The following is a 14,457-nucleotide window of genomic DNA, read 5'->3' as shown; positions in this document are numbered from 1 at the left end:
TAACGGTGATAGTGCGCACCATTACCCTAATAACGGTGATAGTGCGCACCATTACCCTAGTAACGGTGATAGTGCGCACCATTGCCCTAGTAACGGTGATAGTGCGCACCATTGCCCTAGTAACGGTGATAGTGCGCACCATTGCCCTAGTAACGGTGATAGTGCGCACCATTGCCCTAGTAACGGTGATAGTGCGCACCATTGCCCTAGTAACGGTGATAGTGCGCACCATTGCCCTAGTAACGGTGATAGTGCGCACCATTGCCCTAGTAACGGTGATAGTGCGCACCATTGCCCTAGTAACGGTGATAGTGCGCACCATTGCCCTAGTAACGGTGATAGTGCGCACCATTGCCCTAGTAACGGTGATAGTGCGCACCATTGCCCTAGTAACGGTGATAGTGCGCACCATTGCCCTAGTAACGGTGATAGTGCGCACCATTGCCCTAGTAACGGTGATAGTGCGCACCATTGCCCTAGTAACGGTGATAGTGCGCACCATTGCCCTAGTAACGGTGATAGTGCGCACCATTGCCCTAGTAACGGTGATAGTGCGCACCATTGCCCTAGTAACGGTGATAGTGCGCACCATTGCCCTAGTAACGGTGATAGTGCGCACCATTGCCCTAGTAACGGTGATAGCGCGCAGGCTGCGTGTGTGTATGTATATGTATGTGTGTATATATATATATATATATATATATATATATATATATATATATATCTATAATATAAAAGCCTAGCGGCGTGTGTTAGTCTGTGTGTGGAAAAAAACAAAACAAGCTGGAGCGCCACCTGCTGAGCGGAGTTATACACTGACCTACTAAATTCTTAGCATTATCTAATATATAAAAGTAAAAGCTTAGCGCCGTGTGTTTGTGTGCGTGTGTGTGTGGAAAAAACTATTTTCTCAGAAAGGGCTCATCCAATTGACCTGAAATTTGGTATACTGACATTATTTGACAAAAAAATTAGAATAGTGAAGTCAGTTAACTTCCATCATCCCCCCTTCCCCCCGTGGGAGGGGTAGTAAAGGCTAAATTTACGAGTTGAGGGCTCAAACTTATTTTTGTGAGGTAATTTTACCTCATGAACACACATTAAAAAGGGCGCTTGCGTCGGGAAGTAATGCTCTTCCCCTGAGGAGGCCTGGGCTAGGCCCAAATGCATGACAAGAACCTTTTTAAGACCTTAAGTAGCTTGATTTGACTAGAATGCATGAGTATCATGCACGGGTTAACTCGGTAGTGCATATATATATATATATATATATATGTGTGTGTGTGTACACGTATGTATGTATGTACACACTGTACACGTGCCAGATGGAGGAACCGACAGAGAGGCAAGGGGTTCTATTCCACTCTCTTCCTAGTCCCCAAACCAGATGGGTCTTTCCGTCCAATTCTGAACCTCAGGGCTCTAAATCTACACCTTCGGGTGGATAAATTCTGCAAGGAATCAATGAGATCACTGATCAACATATTGGAGCCGCTGGAGTTCCTAGCATCCATCGACGTATGGGATGCCAATCGATACGTACCCATTTGGGAAGGCCACCAATCCCTGCTCAGGTTCACGGAGGATTCCCATCATCCATTCCGGGATCTTCCCTTTAACCTGGCTCCAAGGGTGTTCACCAAGATCATGGTGATAATGGCCACACTGCGGGGCTCCAAGGGGATCGGCATAGTTTCTTTCTTTGATAATCTGCTGATCAAAGAAGGTTCGGACCAACTACTGAGACAATATCTCTATCTCTATATTTTACTATTTGAGTTCTGGAAAAACTTGGGTGGATAATAAATCTTCCAAAACCCCAACTGGCTTCTTTTTCAGAAGATGGTCTTCCTGGGTCTAATCTTGTTCACCATGTAGTAAAAGATTATTCTTGTGGACACCAAAGTGCGCTCTCTTCAGAACTCTGCAAAGGTTCTGGCCCTTCCTCGGCCTTCCAATCTAGTATGCATGAAGCTTCTGGGCCATATGGTCTCCAGGTTCGAGACATTTCCCTTAGGGAGATTCCATTCACGCACCTTTCAGTGGGACCTGTTGAACGAATGGACGGGCTCCACCGTTCACTTGAATTCCCAGTTGATCCAGTTGTCTCAGGAATCCCTTCTTTCCCTTCGCTGATGGCTGATGAAGGATCTTCTGTCCATGGACAGTTCCTTTGCCACATGGTCTTGGACCATTGTCCCAATGGACACATGCCTCCTAGGTTGGGGTGCTGTGGTGGTTCACTTGCGCCTTCAGGGGACCTGGTCATCTCGGTAAACCTTGTTTCCGATAAATGTCTTTGAATTGAAGGTCGTGTTGCTAGCTCTGCAGGGGGCACAGCAAGTTCTGCAAGGTACAATTCTAGTCTGGCAATGCCATGGCTGTGGCATATGTAAATCGTCAGGGAGGTACCAAAAGTGTGGGAGGCATACAAGTAGCCGCTAAGATTCTATCTTGGTCGGAAAAGTTTTTTCTGGCCATTTCGCCAGTGTTCATTCCTTGGGTGGAAAACTGGGAGACCGACTACCTGAATAGAAACGAGAGGCTGCCTGGCAAATGATCCCTCCATCCGGAGGTTTTGAAGTTGCAGGCCCGGACGTGGGGTCTGCCCGATATTGACCTAATGGCTTCTCGTCACAACAAACAAGTGGACAACTTCTGCTCGTTAACCAGGGATCCTCTGGTGGTAGCAGTCTAGTAATGACCATGCACTGGGAATTCCAGCTGGGATATCTGTTCCTCCCATTCCAGTGCTGGCCCAAGAAATCGAGTGTAACAAGGAGGATTACCTATGATCCTGGTGACTCCACGTTGGGTCTGGTTCACAGACGTTCTGTGACTGGCAAGTGAGCAACGGCGGCGTCTATCGCTTCGGAACGAACTTCTACTACAGGGTCCTTTTCAGTTCCAGGACTTTTATCGGCTGTCTGTAATGGCGTGGCTATTGCAGTCAGTCTTTGGCGGGCAAAAACGTTTATCCACCAGAGTAGTGGACACTATGTTGCGAGTTAGGAAGCTGGCTTTTTCCTGCACTTATCACAGAGTGTGGCGCATCTACATCAGGTGGTGCGAGCATCGTTCTTGCCACACGGGGGCTCTTCGACTTTCTAGTCTCTTGGCCTTTCTCCAAGATAGTTTGTCTGCAGGTCTTAGACTCAGCTCTGAGAGTCCATGTGTCTGCCCTCTCCGTCTATTTCCAGAAGATAATTACAGAGATGCCGGAAGTGAAGACCTTTCTTCAGGGGGTCTTGCATATCCAGCCTCATTACTTTCCGCCAACAGCTCCTTGGGATCTGAACTTGCTGCTAGCTATCCTTCAGAGAGCACCCTTTGAACCATTGAGCACGGTCGAGTTCAGGTTCCTCACATGGAAGGTGGTTTTTTGCTTGGCCATAGCATCTGCACGTAGGAGTGTCAGAATTTGGAGCCCTTTCTTGACTCTAGCCCATGATAGGACTGTTCTGCAGATGATTCCTTCTTTTCAACCCAAGGTGATTTCAGGTTTGACCTGAATCAGGAATCATAGTCTCAGGATGGATTTTTGGGCTTACAATGCATGTTGTTCGTACCCTTCGCATATATGTCAAACAAACTTTGGACATTCGCATGACAGATTCCCTCTTTGTGCTGTTGCAGGTTTATAAGAGGGGCCAGCTGGCTACTAAGCAGACCATCGCCAGGTGGCTCACATCCACCATTAGGCGGGCCTATGTCACAGCATATCAGCCTTTGCCACCCATTCTACCCACTAAGTGGATGCTTCTTGGGCTGCATAAAATGGACTTTTAGCGGATCAGCTTTGCGGAGTGGCCACTTGATCCTCTGTCTATACCTTTACTAAGTTTAACATTTTTGCATCTTTGGACACAGGTTTTGGCCGCAGAGTTTTGTGTGCTGGGCTATAAGAGCGGGCCCCTCCCTTAGGGGGCTGCTTTAGAACGTCCCCATGATAGCAGTGTCCCCCAGATAGAATGAAAGAGAGAGAAGAATTTTTATACTTACGATGAATCCTTTTCTCTGAGTTCATCTGGGAGACACTGCGTTCTCTTTCTTCTGCTCTTTTCTCGGTTGTCTTACCCTTCCTTGGGGCTTTATAAATACACTGAGGATGCAGGGGGTTGCAGAGGGGAGGAGTCTGTCTGTAGATTAAACTATTAACTGTTTGAGTGCCTACTCCTAGCTCCCCTCATACAACTCAATGGTAGCAGTGTTCCCCAGATGAACCCGGAGAAAAGGATTTAACGCAAGCATAAAAATCCTTCTTTTCAAGATGGATTAGTTGGAGACATCCCTTCCACAAAGCAGTTTTATGTATAAGCCCTTTTTGACATTTGAGAGAGCTTTGCCTTCTTCAAAATTACAAATAAAAGCTGTTAATTTGTTAATAACATATAAAATGTTTTCAGACAACTGGCTGGTATGAAACCAGACTACTTCTGGAAGACCCACAACTTCAATGATGAGATTCAACTTATACGGTAGCGCAATGCCCCCAGTTTTACCTCCATGACAGTCCCCTTGAATTGTTATAAACCTGTGCCAACAACATCCCAAGTAATGAATGGACAGAAAACTTGGACAAGATACCTACTTGGCATTATATAGTATAATCCTGTATTGCTTTACATTATTTTCTAATTTGATTGAACAAGTATGTCTACTTATACTATTGTCAATCTAATATATACCTATGAAATCAAATGTGAATGTTGAAAATTTGTGCTTTGAAATAATTCCCCTCCTTTCTGTTTATTAATGTACCCCAATGTTAAACTTGATCAATATAAACATGTTTAAAAAAAAATAATAATTAAGGGTCTTTATTCTATGCAGGAATCTGTATGGTTAAGGTGTCCTGTACAAAGTTCAGAATGATGTACTGGCTTTGTAAACACACTGCCCGCTTGGGTGTTTTGTTGGAAAATAGAACTTGTAGGCCCTAACAGATTTTTTTTGTTTCTTTTAGCAATGGCCGAGCTGTACATTACAACGGGTCCAGTCTGTTACAATGGAAGAGTGTGCGATTAGATGTGGCTCTATCACCTGGTATGGGACTTGTGTATACGTTGTTGTTGTTCCTATTCATATGTCAATTTAATTTATTTATTTTTGTAAATGCCCCACTTCTTTAGAACACCTGTTGAGGAGACAGTCAGTGTGTTTATTAAATAGTTTTGTTAGATCATTCTGTTTGCTATTGTTTCACACATTTACAGTCAGATATTATATCGGTCTGTAACCGAGTTACAGTAAGTTTACCCAGTTATTGTAGTAACTGGCAACTCAGACAATTTATTCTCTTTACTTGTTTAAATTATTATTAACCATTTATTTATATAGCACTAGCATACTCTGCAGCGCTTTACAATTAGAAGCAAATTAATAAAACAAGACTGGGCATTAACAAACAGACAAAGAGGTAGGAGGCCCCTAGCCAACGATCAGTTGTGCACTGCAGAGAAGAACTCTGCCGGGTCGACAGGCAGCCACAGCACATCTCCACTGAAGCGGAGAGTACAGCTGTGGCTGTGCTCGCTCCAGTTGAACTATACATGCGACAGTCACATGTTAAATGGAGTTTCCACTTCTGGTGAGTAGAAAAGGGAAGGCTCTCTCCTCTATCCGCTTGGTGCTCTTCCCTTGAGGAGGTGCCATTTTCTCTGCTGTCAATGTCTCCTCTTGTTGGTAACGTATCTCTCTGTATAAGGTTTACCTGTGCATTTCAACTGTTGTTTTTTTGTTTTTTTTCATGCTCTTCTCCACCCTGTTACACCTTGTGTAGTTGAGTATGAGTGAGTGAGCCCACCTATATATTCTATTTAATTTATAGTTCCTATATAGGTGTTTGTGACCAGTGTTTCTGTGTTGTACAGCTTCTGAGTTACGGGAAAAATATTAGTTTCTGCACTTTTTCTGGTAATTGATATAATTTACCGCTATGGCTGAGAAAATGACTTCCAAGACAAAAGGATCTGCTGGAAAGTCTGTGCTGCATTATACTTGTGCAAAATGTAATGCTAAATTGTCTTGTGGACAGTCTGAGCCAGAGGCCTTGTGGGCATCATTAATTTTCTCACCACACATTCTGCCTTCACAGCTGGTAAAATCCACTAGTGGGGTGTCACAGACTGAGATTGGTTTGGCATCTCTTGCGGAGTTCTGCCCAGGGTCTTGCTAGGGCCTCCTCCTCTTTAGAACTCCTCCTTTGTGCACCCCATAGGATGATGAGTAAACGTCATGTTCCGCAGCCGGTTCAGATACAGTATTTCTGATTCTGACCTGTCTTCCGATGAGGTGGGTGAGTTGCTTTGGGAGTCTGGCGAAGAGAACTCTTATAGTATTGAAGATTCCTCCACTGTTCAGATCGTGCACAACCTAGTTATGGGGGTTCGGCACACTTTAGGGTTTGCGGTTCCCGAGGTTTCAGACTCTGCTGGCATGTCTCTATTTTTAATTGGCAAAAAGAAACAAGTGACCTATTGCCCTCCGTCTCTTCAACTTTTGGAATTAATTTCAGAAGCTTGGCAGAAACCAGACGAAGTTTCATGCCGCGAAAATTTTAAATCCCTTTACCCCTGCCAATGGAGGAGTCTGCAAAATGGGAGCCTTCTCCGGCAGTTGATCCTCCCATTGCCTGCCTAACCAGAACCACTGCTCTCCTTGTGCAGGGTGGTGTTTCACTCTGGGACTCCACAGATAAGAAGTGTGATTTTTTTTTTTTTTTTACTTTGCTCTGCTGATGTGGTGGTGGACAGTCTGTTCAAACTACTGGCTAAGGGGTTGCAAGAAATTCATCGACTGGCTGACTTGCTTGTGCTTGATGATCACATTAGAGAGACTTTGGATTTTAAGTCAAGCATCTTTGAAAGTGATCTCAGTTAATTCCAAACTCTCTGTGCTCATTATAGTAGCCAGGCATTCTTTATGGCTACGCTCGTAGTCATTGGATGCTGAATCAAAGCGTACACTAGAGTATTTACCCTTTCACAGGGTGACTCTCTTCTGATCCCAGTTGGATCAGATCATTCAGGTGGCCACTGGTGGTAAAAATTAAATGTTTGCCGTTTATCCAAACTAAACCTGAGCATCCTATGTTTGTCCTTTCATACCTTCAGTAGGTCATGTGGGGATCCCGCCAGAGGTCAGTATGCTTGCTCAATGGGAGGTTTTCAAAGGGGCTGATGGTCTGCCAGACATGGAAATTCCTGGCCTGCAGAGGCAGTCTCTGCATGTCAGGACTCCCAGTCATGGGATTGTTGTACTGGCTCGCCTCATGCAGCTTCAGAACCAGTGGCTTGCATCATTCCCCAATGCCGAGGTTAGAGGGGTTGTCATTCAGGGTTATGTGATCGATCTTGTGCATTTCCCTCATCGCGGATTCTTTACTATGGGATTGCCATCCTGCAGGCTCTAGCGCACAGGAAGGCAATCCAGAAACTTCGTTTTCTGGAGTAATTATTCCGGTCCCTTCTCTGGAAAGAGGATTTTACTCCAACCTCGTTCTGGTTCCGAAGCTAGAGAGGGCTTGTACTGTCCAACATCCTCCACAAACTTGTTTCAGTCCTGGGCTTCAAGGTGCTCTCAAGATCCAGGGACTCTGAGACAGCCAGATACTGGAAATCAGGGTGATCTACAGGGTACTTGTATAGGCTCGGTGGCAAGCCCCCTGAAAGTCCAGTCGGACAGTGCGACAGTGGTAGCCTCCATAAACCATCAGGGGAGAACCCGCAGAGCCATGGCAATGAAGGAGACAGGAAGGATCATGTTCTGGGTGGAGCCCCATGTTGTGATTTTGGCCGTCTTCATCCCCAGCGGTGGAAATCTGCGAGGCGGTTAACCTCAGCTGCAACAGAATATCCGGGGGAATGGTGTCTTCACAAAGATGTGTTTACCCTTCTGACTCAGCGTTTGGGTCAACAGAGAGATCTCATGGCATCCCGCCTGAACTTCAAGGTCCCTCTTTTCTGCACGAAGTCTGTGGATTCTACCACCAATGCAGTGATGATTCCATAGCAGTTATGTCTGGTGTACTTGTTTCCTCCCATTCCCATGTTCCCACAGGTGCTCAAGAAGCTGAAGGAAGAATGGTCGCCATCCTGGTGGTTCCAGACTGGCCACCCTGGGTGTGGTGCTCGGATATCCTCGGGATAACCATGGGTCCACCCGTCTGGTTGCCTCTTCATCTTCTCTTTCAAAGCCTTCTTTGTTGCTGCTCTTTAGGTTTGTTCTGTATGATGCACACAAGTGTGGTTGGGTGGCCTCTAGGCTGTCTCTTGCTTGTTGGATCACTTTGACTATTTGGTTGGCTTGCGGTCAGTCAGCTTTGCCGGTGGGCTCAAAATCTCATTCATCTAGGACTGTTGGAGCTTCGTGGGCAGTGCATCATGGTGCTTCGGCCGAAAAGTCGTGCCGGACTGCTATGCGTTCATCTGTCCACAACTTTGCTAAATTCTACAAGTTGTAGGGATTTGCATCCCAGGATGCTAACTTTGGGCGAAAGGTTTTAAGTGCAGCCATTTCAGAGCATCTTTGGAATATCCCCATTGTATTGTAGTGTTCCCAAATAGGGCGACAGAGTAAAGAAGATTTCTGTTACTCGCTTAAAAAATCCATTTCTTTTAGTCCATTGGTGGACACTGCGCTCCCACCCTTTGTTCTGATTGTTTGCTGTTTTCCTGTTTTGGTGTTCCGTGTTTGGCTTTGTTAGGCCCTGTCTTCTGAACTGTGTTATTAGTAAAAATTGAGGATCGTTCTCTATAGGAGGGACATAGTGGGAATGCTGCTAGCATGGGTTGTATGAGGGGAGCGTGAAGTTGGCACTCAACTAGTTAACTTTGTTAAATGTATCTAGCTGACAGTCCCCTCCCCTCTGCAACCCTTGTAGCTCCCCAGGTGTTGGTTAAGTACCCAAGAAGTTGGGCTTACTTCTTTATGCTAGCTAGATTTATTTTATTCCTTATTCTTTTTTACCAAAGGGTATTTTTTTTTCTCCTAAAAGAATCCAGGTAGCGTGCCCCAGAAAGAAAGTGCACGCTTCCTCAATATACAGCTGCACAATAGCTGTCTGACAGTGAGAGCTGTCAGCACCTGCGTTTTTTCAGTGCTGACAGGCGGCTTGAGAAGACACTGTCACACTGACAGTTTCCCAATATACCTGCGCTGCCAAAAAGGCATGGAGCATCCGTAATCGAAGCAGTGGTGGCAGACATTTTTTGGATCAGACCAAGTTCCTCCCTCAGGAATGGGAGAGGGGAAATCTCGGTCATAACTATTATCCTTTAAGAATTGGATGCGGAACGGAGCGATATCTGCATGCTTATTAAAAGAAGCTGCAGATTAAGATCGCTAATACAGGTGCTGGAACACCTAGTGGACAGAACTAAAGAAAATAGAGTTCACCCCACCGCACACAGGACTTTGGACTCTTCCAGGGGTGCCAAATAATGCCCAGGAAACCAGCAGACTCTCATCCTGAACACTGCATATGCTGCTGACAGATTTCTCTCCTGTAGACTTGGCTTAGCCTGTTGGAAGGCTAAGTACCACAATTATATATTTTATATTGCTCTAAACTTCTATACTCTATATTACTAGGGGTATATTGGTACTGTTATACATTAAAAAAAAAAAAAATATATATATATATATATATATATATATATATATATATATATATATTCTAAGCTTACACTCATATCGTAGATTATTACAGGATACTACTTTCTCTGTCTTCCTTTGGGGGGACATTGGGCTATAGCGTAGGGACAGGGTGAATAGGCACTTTAACTTCTGTTTACTAAGCCCTATCTCCTCCCCCTCTATACCCCACTTCCTGCTAGCCTCAGTTTGGTTTAAGTGCCCGGCGAACGGGCTGCGTCTGGGCTGATTAGCAGCCCAAATATGTTTTTTTTTATTTTGTGTTTGCGGTTCGATCAGAGCACTTCCAATTTCAGGTTCTTCCCTTTGGTCTGGCCACGGCCCCACGTATCTTCACCAAGATCCTTTCGGTCATGGCTGCTCTCCTAAGGTCCAAGGGGATTACAATCATCCCTCACCTGGACGATCTTCTTTTAATGGCAGATTCTCCAGAGGTGCTTCAGTCGCGTATCCAGGTAGTAATCCAGACTCTGGAGTATTACGGTTGGATTCTCAACTTCAAGAAGTCCAAGTTGATCCCATCCTAGTGGATGATCTTTTTGGGTCTTTTGTGCGACACCCGACAATGACAGGTATTATTACCCCAGGACAAGATTCTAGCCTTGCAGAAGATGGTGAAACTTCTGTTTGGCGGCAAGGAGGCCTTCGATACATTTCGCAATGAGAGTTCTGGGCAAGATGGTATCCACTTTCAAGGCAATCCAGTTTGTTCAGTTTCATGCACGGCAGTTCCAGTTGGAACTTCTGTCGCAATGCAACCAATCCCTTCTGAATCTGGCAGGTATCTGCCTGTCTCCACAGACTCGTCAGTCGCTTCTTTGGTGGTTACACAAACATAATCTCGCCAGGGGACGCAAATTCTCAATTTGGAATGGGACTTTGATCACAATGGATGCCAGCCTTCGAGGTTGGGGGGGCCGTCTGTCTTCATGCTCGGTTTCGGGGTCTTTGGACTCAGAAGGAATCCAAGCTTCCAATCAATGTCTTGGAACTGCGAGCAGTGTTTCATGCTCTTATGAGCGCGCAACACTTGCTGCAGGGAAGGCCAGTGAAGATTCATTCAGACAATGCCACGGCATTGGTATATCTCGATCATGAGGCCGGCACCAAGAGTCCCTTGGCCATGCGTGAGACACTCAAGATATTTCAGTGGGCCGAGGTTTGCATTCTGTCGCTCATGGCCCTCTTTATTCCCGGAATAGAAAATTGGCAAGCAGATTTTCTAAGCAGGCAGACTCTTCATCCCGGCGAATGGTCCCTCCATCCGGAGGTGTTTCATCAGTTGGTTTAATGGTGGGGGCCACCAGATGTCGACATGATGGCATCCCGATTGAACCACAAGAGATCCTAAGGCTGTCGCTATAGACGCCATGTCTGTCCCTTGGAGGTACCGCTTAGTGTACCTTTTTCCACTGGTGGCCATGCTCCCAAGGGTGTTAAAAAAAAGTAGAGAGAGGGTGTTCCAGTTCTTCTAGTAGTGCCGGAGTGGCCGCAGAGGGCCTGGTACACAATCATGCTCTCCATGGCAGGAGCTCGGTTGTGGCGGTTGCCTTTACGCCCAGACCTATTAACTTAAGGTCCCTTTTGTCATCTAGGTTTACAATGTCTGGCTTTAACGACATGGCTGTTGAAGCCATGATCCGAAGAGCTAAGGGTTTTTCCGAACGTGTGGTGCAAACCATTCTTCATGCTCGGAAACCAGCTTCTGCAAAAATCTATCATCTCGTCTTGAAGACATATATTGGCTGGCGTGAAAAGAAGGGATATCCTACTTCTTCTTTTCGTTTGGCCAGGTTACTTAGGTTCTTGCAGGACGTGTTGGATGCAGGTTTGCATCTTAGTTCTCTGAAGGGTCAGGTGTCAGCTCTTTCGGTCTTCTTTCAAAGAAATCTTGCTGTCATACCTGATGTGCAAACTTTCATTTAGGGCGTACTTCATATACAACCTCAGTATGTTTCTCTGGTAGCACCATGGGATTTGAATTTGGTGTTGAATGCTTTACAGCATCCGTCTTTTGAACCTTTGAATACAGTGGAATTCAAATTTCTCACCTGGAAAACGGTTTTCCTTTTGGCCATTTCTACGGCACGCAGAGTTTCAGAGCTTGCTGCTTTATCTTGCAATTCTCCTCTTCTTGTTTTTCATAAAGACAAGGCAGTTCTTCGAACCAAGCCCTATTTCCTAAGGCCGTGTCTAGATTTCATCTAAATCAGGACATTGTAATTCCTGGCCTGACTGATGCTACGTCTTCAGATAGCGATAATTCTTTTCGTTATTTCGATGTTGTCTGAGCCTTGCGTATTTATGTGAAAAGGTCTCAGAAGGTACGAAAGACTGAGTATATTTTGATTCTCTATGATGCTCACAAGAGAGGCTGGCCAGCTTCTAATGTGACTATTGCTAGGTGGATAATGGCTGTTATCCATCAGGCATATAATGGGGCTTGGGAGCCTGTCCCAAATAATCTGCGGGCACTTTCTACAAGGTCTGTAAGTGCTTCCTGCAATTTCTTAGCGTTTAGAGGCAGCTTTGGGATTTCCCCATTGTCACCGGTGTCCCCCAAAGGAAGACAGAGAAAATTGGATTTTAATACTTACGTTTCTCTTAGTCCATTGGGGGACACCGGGCGCCCACCCTTAATGCTCTGGTTTCTCCTACTGTTTGACATGTCTTGTTGTTAAGGGAATGTTATTTTTAGTAAGTTTATTCTCTTTTCTTGTTTTCTCTCTATCTCCACTTTCTGTGGGCTTGGTTAAACATAAACTGAGGCTAGCAGGAAGTGGGGTATAGAGGAGTTGGAGCTAGGGCTTAGTAAACAGAAATTAAAGTGCCTGTTTGCCCTGTCCCTACTCTATACTGCCAATGTCCCTGGTGTCCCCCCAATGGACTAAGAGAAACAGATTTTACGTAGGTATAAAAATTTAATTTTTGACTGCCTTTCATAGATTTGTTGTATCCTTACCAAAGTTTTTCCTGTGTGACTGTCTGCATTGCATACTGTTAAGTTGCGGTGACACTATTCCCATTCAGAAAATGACTGACAAGGGAAAGGCACCTTGTGCAAAATACTTTACTTGTTCAAAGTGTTAAGCTAAGTTACCTATTGGACAAAAGGACTTGGAGGCATTCTGCTTTGACTGTGACGTGGTGGCCCAGCAAACGCAGGCCCAGGTTGGTGTACCACTTCTGGCGTGGGTATTTTCTCTAGCGCAATCTGTTGTGACATTGGTTCAGCTGCTTGCTAGGCCAGCGGAGATACCAATGTTTACTGCGGATCTCCTCTCCTCATCAGTAGCTACTGACCCCCCTGCATCAGTCACCTTAGCAGTGACAGACGAGGAAGTGAATTTAAGGCCGGTTGGCCTTTAATCTTCACTCGCTATCCCAGGGCCTCCTCCCGGAGAACCGGCTTGGTCGACATCCTTCGTCAGATCAGTTAAACTGTTTCTTGGTCTCGCCAAGACTTAATCCGTCAAGAAACAAACGACACCAGCCCACTCATCCTCTTCTGTCCCTCTCTAATTCCAAAGGATCATCAGAAGAGGAGGGAGAACTCATGCATGATTCTGATTCTGCACAGGTAACAGACCTGGAGGAATCCCACAAATATCTGGTATTGGCAGTACGTCAGGCCCTAGACCTTTTGAACTTAGAAGAACCAAGGCTTCTGATTATGCTCTGTCTAAAAAGATTAGAAGATGCGCAATCCATTTTTTCTCCATCAGCAGAGTTAACAGAGTTCACGTAAGCAGTTTGGAAACAGCCAGATTGTAGATTTACTATCCTACGGAGATTCCTTGCCCTGTGCCCCTTACAGGAGGAGGATCTGGCCCATTGGAAACAGATTCCAAAGGTTGATACTACGGTGGCACACTTGGGTCGCCACACCTCTCTCCCAGTGCCAGGAAGAGCCACCGTACATGATGCCACCGATCGCAAAGTAGATAGATTTTTTAAATCCATCTATATTGGGGCAGGCACCTCCTTCAGACCCATGTTTTCATCTGCACGGGTTGCAAAGGCCATGGAAGCATGGACTGACCAGATGGCGGCAGAAGTCAGACTTGCTCCCCTTGGCCTTGCACCTCAGGCTTCCGGATACTTATGACGCTACCCAAAACGCAGTTTGCGCTTCATCCTTTATTTCATCCTTTTATACCTGCATCATCTGTAGCAGCTAGAAGAACCCTGTGGTTAAGGTGATGGGATGCAGACACTAAGTCAAAGAAATCATTGGAAACTCTGCCCTACTCAGGCGCAGTTTTATTTGGTCCTGAATTGGACAATATTATTTGCCAGACCATGGGTGGCAAAAGTACTTGTCTTCTGGTAAATGTACGTAAATCAAGAATACCAAGATTTGGTTCATTTCACCAGCCCTTTCGGTGGGCCCCTCTGGTAGAGCCCAGGCCTCCAGGGCCAGACCATTCGAGAACAGGGGACACTCATAGAGGTAGGTCTTCCTACTCTTCAAGACGTCCCTCACCAAACTTCCTGAGAAGCCGACAGCTTGACTGTCGTCCACCCCATCTCGTAGCTGCCGGGGTGTGAGGACGTGTGCTTCAGTTTAAAGATCAGTGGATGACGTCTTCCAAAGAAGGTTGGATTCACGGCATCATGACATGGTGCTGCATAATAGATCTTGCAGGTCCCGCGCATCGTTGTTTTTTAACAACAAAACTGCACCGTGATCCAGAAAGAAACCAGACGATGCTTCAGTGTGTCGCCTCTCTTCTTTCAGCCAGGATCATCACCCCGGTGCTGGGGAACCAGAGAGGACAGTGGTTTTACTCCAACCTC

The 14,457-nt window shown here is 45.7% G+C and overlaps 1 protein-coding gene across 2 annotated transcripts in view; it reads left to right on the top strand.

Moving 5' to 3' along the window:
- The window catches only part of HECTD4 (HECT domain E3 ubiquitin protein ligase 4), a 236,234-nt gene that overhangs the window by 145,864 nt on the left and 75,913 nt on the right, over window positions 1-14,457 (top strand). For both annotated transcript variants that reach the window (XM_075178495.1, XM_075178494.1), the window contains exon 48: window positions 4,967-5,046. In XM_075178495.1, coding sequence (XP_075034596.1) covers window positions 4,967-5,046 — 80 coding nt within the window. The remainder of the gene's footprint in view (window positions 1-4,966; window positions 5,047-14,457) is intronic.

The sequence above is a fragment of the Mixophyes fleayi genome, chromosome 1 (genome assembly GCF_038048845.1).
Source record: "Mixophyes fleayi isolate aMixFle1 chromosome 1, aMixFle1.hap1, whole genome shotgun sequence".
NCBI lineage: Eukaryota > Metazoa > Chordata > Amphibia > Anura > Limnodynastidae > Mixophyes > Mixophyes fleayi.
The sequence above is the reverse complement of the archived record's forward strand: the minus strand, read 5'-3'. Positions and strand labels throughout refer to the sequence as shown.